General features: G+C 41.7%; 1 protein-coding gene across 1 annotated transcript; it reads left to right on the top strand.

The window, feature by feature from the left end:
• Positions 1-2,479: 2,479 nt before the first annotated feature.
• GADD45B (growth arrest and DNA damage inducible beta) lies at positions 2,480-8,280 on the top strand. Its single transcript, XM_073595345.1, has 4 exons — positions 2,480-2,633; positions 2,796-2,897; positions 5,958-6,171; positions 7,613-8,280. Exons 1-4 carry the CDS (start codon positions 2,590-2,592, stop codon positions 7,724-7,726), a joined length of 474 nt encoding a protein of 157 aa, XP_073451446.1. The 5' UTR covers positions 2,480-2,589; the 3' UTR covers positions 7,727-8,280.
• Positions 8,281-14,684: the final 6,404 nt, after the last annotated feature.

Genomic DNA, 14,684 nt, shown 5'->3' with positions numbered 1-14,684 from the left:
ATCAAAGTATGAAGGCATTTTTCCCCTTTGATTTCTGGAAAATTGCTTTTTGTAAGGCTACATTTACACTGATGATCAAAGTGGTTGTAAATTCAGAAGTTTTTTTATCTTAACGCATTCTATGCATTAAGATAAAAAGTCTTCTATGTGCAGCAGCCCCCTAAGTCTTACCTGAGCCCCATCTCTATCCAGCGATAAGAATGAGTGCCTCAGCTGTCCAGGACTCTCTCTCCTGATTGGCTGAGACGCAGCAGCAGTGCCATTGGCTCCTGCTACTGTCAAAAAAGTCAGCGAGCCAATCTCAGAGAGAAGGGGTGGGGCCGAACCATGGCTCTGTGTCTGAATGGACACAGGGAGCTTTGGATCAGCTCGGGAGCCCCCATAGCAATCTGCTTGCTGTGGGGGAATTCGGCAGGAGGGAGGGGCCATGAGTGCCAGCGGGGGACCCAAGAATAAGCAAAACCATTACACAGAACAGGTAAGTATAACATGTTTGTTGTTTTTAAATAAAAAAAAAATGAGACTTTAGTATCACTTTAGGGCCAGTGTAAATTAAGGCAGCAGGAATATTCACTATAATGACAGGTCGCCAGCGGCCATAGCTATTTGTGGCTATCTGCACAGTCAGCAATTACCTGCAACACAAAGTGCATCCAGCAGAGATCACCACAGCTAATCGCAGGCCGCCGTCAACCTGAACGATTTGCATCAACCTTAATTGCCGGTGTGAATGTAGCTTTAGGGTTCCCTGAGATCTCTGAGACTGTAACAGACCCTGAGATACTATATATACAGTATCTCAGAAAAGTGAGTACACCCCTAAGTGAAAAGGTCCATATTGGGCCCAATTAGCCATTTACCTCCCCGGTGTCATGTGACTCGTTAGTGTTATAAGGTCTCAGATGTGAATGGGGAGCAGGTGTGTTAAATTTGGTGTTATCGCTCTCACTCTCTCATACTAGTTACTAGAGGTTCAACATGGCACCTCATGGCACAGAACTCTATGATGATCTAAAAAAAAGAATTGTTGCTCTATATAAAGATGGCCTAGGCTATAAGAAGATTGCCAAGACCCTGAAACTGAGTTGCAGCATGGTGGCCAAGGCCACACAGCGGTTTAACGGGACAGGTTCCACTCAGAACAGGCCTTGCCATGGTCGATCAAAGAAGTTGAGTGGACTTGCTCAGCATCATATCCAGAGGTTGTCTTTGGGAAATACACGTATGAGTGCTGCCAGCATTGCTGCAGAGGTTGAAGGGGTGAGGGGTCAGCCTGTCAGTGCTCAGACCATACGCCGTACGCTGCATCAAATTGGTCTGGATGGCTGTCGTCCCAGAAGGAAGCCTCTTCTAAAGATGATGCACAAGAAAGCCCGCAAACAGTTTGCTGAAGACAAGCAGACTAAGGACATGGATTACTGGAATCATTTCCTGTTGTCTGATGAGACCAAGATAAACTTATTTGGTTCAGATTGTGTCGCGGCAACCAGGTGAGGAGTACAAAGACAAGTGTGTCTTGCCTACAGTCAAGCATGGTGGTGGGAGTGTCATGGTCTGGGGCTGCATAAGAGCTGGCGGCACTGGGGAGCTACAGTTCATTGAGGGAACCATGAATGCCAATATGTACTGTGACATACTGAAGCAGAGCATGATCCCCTCCCTTCGGAGACTGGGCCGCAGGGCAGTATTCCAACATGATAACGACCCCAAACACACCTCCAAGACAACCACTGCCTTGCTAAGGAAGCTGAGGGTAAAGGTGATGGACTGGCCAAGCATGTCTCCACATTTTAACCCTATTGAGCATCTGTGGGGCATCCTCAAATGGAAGGTGGAGGAGTGCAAGGTCTCTAACATCCACCAGCTCTGTGATGTCATCACAGATGGAGGAGTGGAAGAGGACTCCAGTGGAAACCTATGAAGCTCTGGTGAACTCCATGCCCAAGAGGGTTAAGGCAGTGCTGGAAAATAATGGTGGCCACACAGTTACTTTAAGGGGACAGCAAATTTACACTGTTATACAAGCTGTACACTCACTACTTTACATTGTAGCAAAGTGTCATTTCTTCAGTGTTGTCACATGAAAAGATCTAATAAAATATTTATAAAAATGTGAGGGGTGTACTCACTTTTGTGAGATATTGTATATCTATCTATCTATCTATCTATATATATTTTCATATAGTATATATATATATTTTTTTTTTTTATGGTTTTTTTTACCTGTGAGGTATAAGGTGAAGAAAGTCTGTACTATACCCTCAGACAGAATGTATGTGTATTTCCAGTAAGTGTCAGTATGCAGACTGTTATAAATCTGATCGGTGTGATGACAGCTGACTGCACCAGACTGTGTTTTCATCCAGCATGAGCAATCCATAAGCGTGCTGAGCTTGTCATAACCGGGAAGTAGTGTCAGCCAATCCACGGGCGGGAAATCAGCAGAAGCGCCGCCCACCGGCCGGCATACCTTATAAGGAGCAGAGTTTGTAGCGCACACAGCTCAGTGATCGCATCTTGTGGATTACAGGACGGACTAGACATACTCGGCTGCTGGAGACGTCTTCACTGGAGGATTGCTTGGTGATCATGACACTGGAGGACTCCGACATCTGTGATAATCAGACCCACAAGTAAGTGGCATCATCATCATTGCTGCTGATGATGAACGTAAGGCTGCATTGTAGTATGGCCGTGCTCCTGTCAGTACAATGGGGCAGCTCCTGTATCTTCTACTTGCTGTATATATGATCGGGACCTGGAAGGGTTGTCATCTGCTGTCTGTGTCCTTGCAGGATGCATCCTGTCGCTTCGGCCGTGGAGCAGGTCCTGGATGTTGCCCATAGTCGGGGCTCACTGACTGTTGGGGTGTATGAATCTGCTAAGTTTATGGACCGGTAAGTTACATGTTGGTCTTTTATTGTGCACTATGGTAATGTAATGAAACTAGACGTAGCATTGACTCTATTGGAAATGTTATTTATAAAACTGATGCATGATCAGGTCAAGGGGATTGGGGTTCATACACTATACAATCTGTGAAAGATTTCTCTTTAGATTACCAAAATGTGATAGGAGACGAAGCCTAAGCAAACCATTTAAATTGCATCAAATCAGGCAGGCACTACTAGTTGGTGGTAGAGCTAAAAAGACCGTACAGTCAGATTGTACGGTGATCTTGTGGCCATACACACTTCCATAAATGATCACTTTATTTTCCTATTGATCTCTCCTGATAGGAATAGTTGATCTATAGTCCACAACCAAATTTAATCAATATGCCACATATGTGGAAGCATTAAGTAGTTAAACGATTGTAACATGCTCATTGATCACCTCTGTTTCCACCACGTAATCTCATAATCTGATCAATATATGATTGTATTCATGGCCGAAGTATCTGTGTTGCCAATTGATGTAAAGCAATCAATTTTCTGACCTGGCAAATTGGCCAGTTGACAGTTTAAATTTTTTTTTTTTTTTTTTTTTTTGACATGTTTATGGCCACCATTATATAGACCAGCCTTTTCAACCAGGGTGCCTACTGTTTTTTTTCCAAGGGTGCCATGGCAAACTGCCTAAATTGCCTCAAGGCAGAGGGTGGATGAAGCTTGCCCCAGGTTTTCATTGTGCACCATTCCAACCTTCCAGCTGTTGGGTACCTGTACAGCGTCCTTGTTTACCCCCTTCCCTGCCCCTCTCCATCAGCACTGGGGTCATATTAGCTGATTGAGGGAGAAAAGGAACATTGCAGTACAAATCAGTGCCAGTGTGCTTTACAAGAATACAATGCTTTTAATGTTGGGTGTGTGGATGATGCTCGGTTATGTAAACTTTTTTTAGTATAGTTTTTTACATTTTAGAATGGGATGCCCAAGAGTGTGCATAAATTTTAAAGAATGCCCTGACTGTGAAAAGGTTGAGAAAATGATTTGGATAATGCCCCCTGCTTGCGCTCAGTGGCTCAATGGTTGTATATTGCTACATTCAAGACCACCCTTGAGGTCTTTTTTTTTTACATGGGCTTTCTGCCCGGTGGACTCTGTTGTGATCAGTGGGGGATCTATCCACTGGTCCTCGCTGATCAGGCAGATGACAGGTCTGTTTCCGCTCACTGTGCAGAGACTGACCTATCACAGCCCCGATCTCCTCAGGGAGATCAGATGAAAACTGACCACCTGTCCATTTTCATCCCATCCTCCAGACAGATGGAAAATAGGGTTTCCATCCGCCTGGATTTCAGACAGGATCGTATAGCAGCAGGTGTCAGTGGACATGTCACCGCTGACATTGGCTACCCCATAGAGGTAAATGGAGCGTTCAATCAGGTTGGCATGAAACTGCCAGGCGGACCTCATAGGAAAGCCTGTGTGAATGAGGCCTTTACACCTCAGCTCAAGATACAGGGAATTAAAAAAGTAAATGAAAATAATGGTAACACAACATTGAAAACTTATTTTGGTTACGAAAACAAAATAACATATTTTTTTTTTTTTTAAGGCAATGGAGTAGGAATGAACTGTACTGAATGGGACACTTTCATGTAGCAAACCACAATGTACAAAAATGTGTTGGGGTGCATACACCGCCAAAACACAATCAGGTGTCAAGTGTATCAGTTAGCACTGTAAGTTCTCAGATCTTCCTAAGGCAACTACACATTCCAGGGAGGCTACTCAGACATTGCATTAGTCACCTGAAGTTCAAAATGATTTCACTTGTCCAGGGTGAGCAGTCTGGAAAATGACAGCAGACAGTATATCAAACCTAGAAAAACTGAAACAGGAAAGATTAATAGGGGGTAAACAAGTCAAAGCCTATGCACAGGGATAGTCAGTCCCATAACAAGGTAGATGCTGAGCGCCATGAAGCCCAGCTTATCACAAAAATGAATTTGCACTCTACAAAAATTACACTTAGCCTGGTGTAAAAAGAACAAACATGGGCCACTGAGCAAGGGATAAAAGTAACATGACCTGATTATTCATTGTTCATCTGCATCCTGCGTGGGCAAACGCAGCCCTCACATGGATGTACACCTATGTGAACGAGTCCTACAAAGGTTGAAAAAGCTAATAAAAAAAGGTTAAGAAAATAAAATAACTTGGCAGTGCTGTCGCTGTAGATCCGAGGGGGACATGCAAGGAAAGTAAACAGCAATTTACCTTGCACATGATTGGATGATAAAATCAGCAGAGCTTCCCCTCATTTCAGATCTTCCCCTCAGATCTACAGCAACTGTGCTTTCAAGCGTACTTGCAGTGCACTTGTTGTGCAGAGTGGATTTGCCTTTAGTAAATCAACCCCTTGGTTTGTCATCTTTTCTGCAACAGTCCTGGTTAAAATTATGACATTTTATGAACAGTTATTAGATTTTTCCAAACTTTTTGATAGTGGATTTCTGGGAAAAAGATGGTGTACAACACGATGGTCTACCATGGTACAACAAATGACTAAAGAAGTCTGTTGCATTTCAATACAACAGTTTTTTATTATCCAAACGTGCTGCATTTAAAAATGTAATCATAGTAAAAAAAAAAAATTAAAATAGCTAATTTACTTAATATATTTATCTATAAAATATTGAAAAGTGCTGCACAAACTGTTGGCACTATATAAATTATGAATAAAATAATATAATAATGTAAATGTGTATTTTATAGAGAAGAGCTATGAAAATGTGCTGGAAAAAAGAAAAGCATTATTAAATACTGTTATACAATACAATTTTACATGTAGCCATTATACTGTATCTGGGTTTCAAAACAAGGTTATGGTTCTCATTTGTTTCTGGTTTAAAACTTGACCCTGGGGCATAGCATATATTTTAATTGCTAAAAACTAAGCAGGGTACCTGTTCACATGACTACCTTTTTTTTAAAGGGATTGGAATGCTTATTTAATGGTATTTGAAATATGTGTTTTTATCTATTTTTTTTTTTTTTTTTTTCCCACAGAGACCCGGACAGTGTGGTACTGTGTCTTCTAGCAGCAGATCCAGAAGTGGATGATGTGGCTTTAAACATCCATTTCACACTGATACAGGCCTTCTGCCGTGACAATGACATTAACATTTTACGAGTGTCTGGCTTAAAACGCTTGTCAGAAATCGTTGAGCCGATGATTGGACCAAGCTCAGAGCCCTTGGACCTGCACTGTATTCTAATTTCGGTAAGGCTCCCCAATAAAGCACATGATTATTATATATTTGTTTTAATATTTAGTTTGTAGACATCCAGGAAGTCAACATTTCTGATGTTACTATCTTTTATATTTCTTAGCAGAAATAGATCTTACTCAAATTTCATAGGGGCCAGGACAGTCACATTTCTTTTTAGAGGTGTTTGAGAACTACAAACCATTAAAAAAGCTAGAAGTAGCTTAATGATGAATAGTAGAATATTCAAAGTAGGGACAGCTTGATGTAAAGCTGTAATTTGGGAGGAGGTGGGAGCAAGCAGCATTTTTCTGCACACAATGGACTTCCTGTTCTGTAAAGCCTTTGGTCATGATTTTATCCCAAGCATAAAACCATTACCCAGCATGGAGTAGCAAATAATGAAAATTTTATAATAGAAAATGCTAATACTTTAACATTTATCTGGAATAGTATGTCAGCTTTTATTGCAGTACCCTTTATTTTTTTTTTGAAGAATATTTTTCTGATTACTAAATTAGGAAGCACTATAGAAAGATGAAACAGAGCTGTAGAGCAGCTTACACATGCAGATTGTGTTTTGTCAATGTAGTGGCTGCAATCTTTAAAGTATATCACTCACAAACCTTAGGTGGTCAAACAGTGTGTGTAATGAAACTTTTTGTTTAGTTTAAAGCAGAGCTGAAAACATATAACTTATTTTGGATAGAGTAAGGGAGGGTTATAACCTCTCTGATTTATTCTGCCATATGTGTCCCAATAGGGGATTTCCTCTCACTTTCTGTCCAAATCCAAAACAAAGGTGAGAGGAATCCCTGGTTCTCACCAAAACTAGTGTCCTTGTTGGAAGATTTCCCCTCTATTCCTGTTCTGTTGACTTAGTCTGAAATTTACTTTCACTTTCACTCCAGGTGATAACAGTAAACAGGACAAATGGAGAGGGTGAATCTTCCTAACAGATGGCAATAAAAAGCTGACAGGTGTGCTTGTACCTCTCCATGCTATCCAAAAAAATTGCTTAGTTCTAAAAGTTCAGCCATACATTAAAAAAGTCTTCACTCACATGACTCCATTCCCCCTATGTATTCTAATGTCAATGAATGTATGGGTGAATCTGTAGTGATGGCTATTGTATTCTGATAGCCAGTACCCCATGGCTGTCAGAATTCTTCAACAGTTCTTGCATCTGTTTGGACAAGAATGTACTGCCTGGTTTGGCTTTTGTCGAGCCGAATGGTGCCAATTTCAGCAAGAATCATCTGAAATCCATGTATGGCCAGCCCAAGTCTTTAGAGCTGTTCATAGATGAATTCAGTGGGGTTGGTAGGGGCCAGACGAGGGTTTTTTTTTTTTTTTTTCTCCCCCATTTTGTGGCCATCTGAAAATAAACAAAACTACCTATGACCAGTTTTAGATTACTGCTGATTTTCTTACAATGTTTTTCTTTTTGTACAGATTCATCACAACAATCCCTGGAAATGTTCAAGTTTGGATGAGGTCTTAAATTACTGTGCTGAATGCAGGTCCAGGAACCAGTGGGTTCCTTTTATGTCACTAATGGACCGGTGATATTACTCAGTCCATTCCATGCCTTTAACATCGTGAACTTAGTGCAAAAGCAGAGCATACTGTCTGCGTGGATTGTTCTCAAGCTGTGTTATGGAATCTTAATGTCCAGTCAATGGCAAAAAACTGACACTTAACTTGATACTCTATGAAGAATATTTTTTTTTTTTTTTTTTTATTTTGAAGTAAAGCAGCTGGATCTGCAAGCAGTTTAACCAATTTTACCATGTAAAAAAAAACTATAGAAAATGGAATTTTATACATTGAAAATTTGCAAGCATCTATTTTTTGGGCAAGCCTTTTTGGCCACTAGTGGCACCTTTTGTGATGGATACATTCACTGGATCTCACCATTTAACTGCAAGTTAACAAGAACATATTCTTGCATCTGATTAGCAATTGCCCCCTTTGGCACTGCTTTACAAATGGTTTAGACTGGATTAAAGTTTTTTTGTAGAAATGCATTACTGTTTTGCCAAATTTCAATTTGAATGCAGAAATGGATGTAAGCCGCTTCTATGTTTAATTGCTCTAATAAATGTTTGCAATTGTTTTGGAGTTGGTGGCTTCCTGTATGCTGTTTGACTTTTTCTGTGGTGTGTTTATTTTTTGTGTGAAATTAAATTGGTTCCATATTAGAGTTTAACCATTTGAGTTGATCTGGGGATTTGGAAGGGATTTTTGTTTCCCTTGCTGGAGCACATGGGTTCATGCTTTATTGGGGCTTTTTTTTGCCTTCCTCTGGATCAACTGTGGTTATAGGGTTGTGTACATGGAGCTTCTTTTTCTTTCCAGCACTCTAGCAGCAGTTATGGACACACTTTCACACATTCCCCTTCCATCAAACCTGAGGGGCAGGCAAACATTTTCCAGGTCACTATGGCCCTTCAGTTCAGGAACTACAATTTATATTGTGCCTAGTCATGTCAGTTTTGTAATGCCTCTTGGGATGTGTAGTTCTGCAACAGCTAGAGGGCCAAAGTTTGGAGATCCCTGCTCTACACTTTATCCTAAAAAAAAATTACTCTACTGCTGAGAAATTAAACTGTATACAAACCCACTAGACATTCTGTAAAAAAAAAAAAAAAAGTCCTGGAGGGCATGGCATTGCTCCACCAATATGTAGAGTATTTTTGGTGACAGATATTTTGGGGTTTATTTACTAAAGGTATAAAGTGTTCATAGCATGGTGAATATTCATTGGCTTTGCATATAAAGTGTCCAACTTAAAAGGGCCTAATTCATCCTCCAGGGCTCCTCCGTTTTAACTGTGTACTATAGCTCAGTGGAGCGAATGGGGCCCACTGCTCACATCCTTCACAAAAATTGAGGATACTTCAATTAATCCAGACTCCATAGGAGTTTCTCTAAAGGTTTGTTTAACCAAAGACTGTTAAAGCAGGTAATGGTAAAGGATTTTGGTATAAGATTGCATACTTTAACTGTAGTCTTAATGTTCCTTCATTAAAAGCTAATTTAAAAAGCTAAGGGAGGTGGACCAATACAGGTTGTTCTAATATAATGGAAAAGTTCTAGTGTAGTACCGTGAAGATTATCTACCGATTTGATGGTATACAGTTTTTTTTTTTAGACAGACTTATCATCATAATAGCACAATTGTGATTTGTGGTTTGTTTTAAGCCTGGTCATAAAGGGCTTAATGCCCAATTTTGCAACTTGGACATGTGTCTGTATAACTGTAGATCTCATCACAACTACTGTACTTGGTTTATCCCGGTGGATTATATCTTGTTTGTTCAGGACAGATTGGGCTTTCATTTGGTGGGAAATGGTAATGCATATCTCCTGATATCCTGTGTGGTTTTTGTCATTACCATGTACCATCAAAAAAGTAAGCTCTTCTACTCCTGATGGTTGCGGCAATACCACATATGTGTTTGTCATTTGTTTGTGCCTGTAGTAGAGCCAAGAACCAATGGTAAATTTGTAATTTTTTTTCATCCTACCTTAACACACGCACACTGCCACTGACACCAGTGAGGGTTATTTACTAAAGGCAAATCCACTCTGCACTACAAGTGCACTTGTAAGTGCAGTCGCTGTAGATCTGAGGGGAAGATCTGCTGATTTTATCCAGTCGTGTACAAGCTAAAATGCTGTTTTTATTTTCCTTGCATGTCCCCCTCAGATCTACAGAGTGCACTGCCAAGTGCATTTACCTTAGTAAATAACCCCCATATGTCATGCTGTTTGAGAGTAAATACAGGCAATATTCATTGGAATCTTCATTCCAAACACTAACATATATAGAATCTTGTAAACTGGCTGCGCACAAGTTGCAGCTAATTTAAACAGTGGTGAGTTGGTTGGACCCAAATATATGCAGTACAAAAAAGCATTATGGTGTATCTTGGCCTAGGCCAACAAGACCCAGGCCTAAGGCGGCACTATGCAGGGGGGACAGGATGAAAGAGTTCCCTCTGGCTTACGCTACACTTTTTAGTGCCATCTTATGGGCAGTCTAGGCCAGAAGGCAAATGGGTCCGGCGCCCCCATTAAGCGGCCACGCTGCTGCCAGTATAATACCAGCAAGGCTGCCATACATATGTAGGGGGCCCAAGTGGCAGACGCCAACCAATGAGTTATTGTGTGGGTGGCTGGCATTCTGCAACGGTGGGGGGGGGGCACTTTAGTTTTGACTGTCCTATCATTGCAGCGGACCTCACCTGAGTGCTTAGAGACAGATGCCATGTTGGGAGGCTGAAACTGTCTAAGTGAAAGTCGACTGACAGGCGCGGGCCAGTAGAGTGACGAGGGAGGAGCGCTCCACTGTGTGAGGAGACCCCATGTCGGGAGAGGTGCAGTGGAGACTTGTGAAGGAAGTCAGACAGGCTGTAAGTGCCCAGGCTAAAAGGGAAAACCACACCAGTTGAGTGGAAATTGCAGGACAACTACCTAACTGCCACAGGGCTTCTAATCTGGGTAGTAGGGGTGGTGCAGATACAAGGGAGACTGAGATGGTCAGCTACAATTGGGAGGTAGTAAGACTTTCCTGCAAGCCTAGGTGATCACTATGTATATGCAGGGTTTTTTTTTTTTTTTTTTTTTTTTTTTTTTTCAGGGGGAACTTGGTGGAACTCAGTTCCACCACCTCTGGCTCAGACCCTTGGAGTTGGGGCCTGGTCACCACAATCATGTGTAAAACACAGAAATCCAGTTTCTGTGTTTACAAGTGACAGCTCTGCACTCTGTGTGTAAACCCCCCCCCCGATGCACGCTGTATGTAATGCAATCCTGGTATTTAATGCCCTTCTAAGACTATCCTACTGTTTGTGAAATTTGACTGACCACACCCACCATTTGATGTGTTTTGAGGGGTCGTGGTGAGTTCCAGCACCTATTTAAGAAAAAAAAATCCGTATATATTATACTAGAAACCCCTGAGTGCTTTCGAGCTTGCAATGATCCATATGGCAGTTGATTTATTAGGAAATCTTTTTTATTTGCTGTTGGCAGGGGAGTTGCTATATATTAGTGAGTTACCATAGATATCAGCTGTATAGGAGGTAGGTGTTAATGTTTTATACAGAAGCTGGCTAGATTATACAGTGCCTTGAAGATGTATTCATACCCCTTGAAAGCTTTCACATTTTGTCCTTTTACAACCAAAAGCGTAAATTTAATTGGGATTTTATGTGATAGACCAACACAAAGTGGCACATAATTGTAAAGTGGAAGGAAAATGATAAATGGTTTTCAAATTTTCTTTAGAAATAAATATCTGAAAAGTGTGGTGTGCATTTGTATTCAGCCCCCTTTACTCTGATACTCCTAACTAAAAACTTCAAGTCACCTAATTAGTAAATGGAGTCCAATTGTGTTTCTCAGTATAAATACAGCTGTTCTGTGAAGCCCTCATAGGTTTGTTAGAGAACCTTAGTGAACCTAGAGTATGCTGTCCAGTTCTGGGCACCACTCCTCAGGAAGGATGTACTGGAAATGGAGCGAGTACAAAGCAGGGCAACAAAGCTAATAAAGGGTCTGAAGAGTTGTGAGCATCGAACTTATTCTCTCTGGAGAAGAGACGCTTGAGAGGGGGTATGATTTCAATTTACAAATACCATACTGATGACCCCACAATAGGGATAAAACTTTTTCACAGAAGGGAGTTTAACAAGACATGTGGCCACTATTTAAAAATGGAAGAAAAGAGGTTTAACAATAAATTACATAGAGGGTTCTTTACTGTTATGCCCCATACACATGATTGGATTTTCCAACAACGAATGTTGGATGTGAGCTTATTGGCTGAAAGCCCAACCATGTGTATGCTCTATTGAACATTTGCATAGTAAGGTTGAATAAAGACACCAGTCCATCCAGCTCAAAGTGAGTGTGAGTTTGTTGTTGGACTTTCTGTCAACAAATGTTGGCTAGCAGGTTCTCAAATTTTCTGACAACAAAAGTTTGTTGGAATTTCGGATCCTGTGTACACAAGTCCGACGTACAAAAGTTGATGCGTGCTCAGAATCAAGCAGAAGGAGCCGCACTGGCTATTGAACTTCCTTTTTCTCGGCTCCTTGTACGTCACCACGTTCATAATTGTTGGTCAACATTTGTGTGACTGTGTGTATGCAAGACAAGTTGGAGCCAACATCCTTCGAACGAAAATCCAGTTTTGTTGTCGGAAAGGCCGATTGTGTGTATGGGGCATAAGAGTGGCCAGAATATAGAATTCCCTTCCACAGGCGGCGGTCTCAGCAGGGGGCATCGATAGTTTAAAAAAAAAAAAAAAAAAAATGACCAAAACATACAGGGATATACAAGGTAATACTGACTTATAATCACACACAAAGACTTGTGTCTTTTTTTTTTTTTTTTCAACCTCACCTACAATGTAACACACATCATCATAAAGGCCAAGGAACACACTAGACAGGTCAGGGATAAAGTTGTGAAGAAGTTTTAGGTTAGGTTATAAAAAGAAAAAAATATCCCAAGCTTCGAACATCTCACGGAGCATTGTTCAATCCATCATATCATGTCCAAGACATAGCCGTCCACATAAACTGACAGGCTGGGCAAGGAGAGCATTAATCAGAGAAGCAGCCAAGAGGCCCATGGCAACTCTGGAGGAGCTACAAACATCCACAGCTTAGGTGGGAGAAGCTGTCCACGGGACAATTATTAGTCATGCACTCCACAAATCTGGCCTTTGTGGAAGAGTGGCAAGACGAAAGCCATAAGAAGTCCCGTTTGCAAGAAGCCATGTAGGGAACACAGCAAATGTGGAAGAAGGTGCTCTGGTCAGATGAGACCAAAATTGATCTTTTTGGCCTAAAAGCAAAATAGTATGTGGTGGAAAACGAACACTGCACATCACCCTGAACACATCATCCCCACCGTGAAGCATGGTGATGGCAGCATCATGTGGAGATGCTTTTCTTCAGCAGGGACAGGGAAGCTGGTCAGTGTTGATGGGAAGATAAATGGAGCCAAATACAGGGCAATCTTAGAAGAAAACCTGTTTGAGTCTGCAAAAAGACTTGAGACTAGGGCAGAGGTTCACATTCCAGCAGGACAATGACCCTAAACATACAGCCAGAGCTACAATGAAATGGTTTAGATCAAAGCATATTCATGTGTTAGAATGGCCCAGTCAAAGTCCAGACCTAAATTCAATTAAGAATCTATGGCAAGACTTGAAAATTGCTGTTCACAGACATTCTCTATCCAATCTGACAGACCTTGAGCTATTTTGCAGAGAAGAATGGGCAAAAATGTCACTCTCTAGATGTGCTAAGCTGGTAGAGGCATACCCAAAAAGACTTGCAGCTGTAATTGCAGTGAAAGGTGGCTCTACAAAGTATTGACTCGGGGGCTGAATACAAATGTACACCACACTTTTCAGATATTTATTTGTAAAATGTTTTGAAAACCATTTATCATTTTCCTTCCACTTAACAATTATGTGCCACTTTGTATTGGTCTATCACATAAAATCCCAATAAAATACATTTATGTTTTGGTTTAACATGACAAAATGTGGAAAATTTCAAGGGTGTGAATACTTTTTCAAGGCACTGTATAGCAAGGGTTTCCAAACTTTATAAACTATGGGCTAGTTTACTGTCCTGCAGACTTTATCAGAGCCGGACTGTGGCCAGTGGGAGTAGAAAAGCTCCTAACATCCGTGGGAAAAATAATGCCACATTGTTTCAGTGAAAGTAATTGCACCCCATTATTGGCAGGTTTTGTGCCTCATTGTTGGTGTCATTGGAAGGAATTGTGTGTCATTGGAAGGAATTGTGCCCCCTTTATTGGTGTCAGTGGGGGGGGGAGATAATGCCCCATTGTTGATATCAGAGGATGTAATAGTGCCCCAAGGGCTGGATAAAATCAAGCAAACCTCCAGGCCACAGTTTGAAGACCACTGCCCTAGAAAATGAAGTGTGCTAAAGGAAAAGTATGGCCAAAGCTCTTTTGGTCCTACCTTTCCTGTGGGTCACAGGAGTGCATTCTGCACTCCTGCAGTGTTGCCAACCGCCCGTTAATTTATGGGCAGCCTGTAAATTTCAGCCCGTTTTCAGGCCGCCTGAAAATGTCCGTTAGGGACAGCTGTGCCCATAAAAAAAAATGGGTGGCCCAGCTTGGGAAAACTCGTAAACGCCTGGCGCTATTTTTGAATGTCAGGCACTCCGTTCTCGTCGGCATCTCGCCACAGTGACAGCAGAGGAGGAGGTTGGTCGGTCTGTCTGTTTGTCTCTGCCTGGAACGGAGGGAGTGCTGAACGCCACTGACTGACCATCCACTTCACTCCAGGTCAGTCAGAAACTGATTTGTATTGTGCTGATCAGCCTGAGCCGAAGGAGGGAGGACAGCTAGAGCAGAGCTGAGCCATTCAATAGGAGAAGACTACACACGCAGCCTCTGACCCCCGTACCATGTCCATGCAGCCTCTTACCCCCTGTACTATGTCCACGCAGCCTCTGACCCCCGT

Source organism: Aquarana catesbeiana, linkage group LG01, assembly GCF_042186555.1.
Source record: "Aquarana catesbeiana isolate 2022-GZ linkage group LG01, ASM4218655v1, whole genome shotgun sequence".
Taxonomy (NCBI): Eukaryota; Metazoa; Chordata; class Amphibia; order Anura; family Ranidae; genus Aquarana; species Aquarana catesbeiana.
Note: the sequence above shows the minus strand (reverse complement) of the source record. Positions and strands in the feature narration are given on the sequence as shown.

What these genes read in the sequence shown, in the direction of transcription:
- GADD45B (XM_073595345.1), top strand. Translation starts at nt 2,590, where the DNA reads ATGACACTGGAGGACTCCGACATCTGTGATAATCAGACCCACAA. An exon ending in TCTGCTAAGTTTATGGACCG is followed by an intron (nt 2,898 to 5,957) that starts GTAAGTTACATG and finishes TTTTTCCCACAG; the next exon opens with AGACCCGGACAGTGTGGTAC. An exon ending in TGCACTGTATTCTAATTTCG is followed by an intron (nt 6,172 to 7,612) that starts GTAAGGCTCCCC and finishes CTTTTTGTACAG; the next exon opens with ATTCATCACAACAATCCCTG.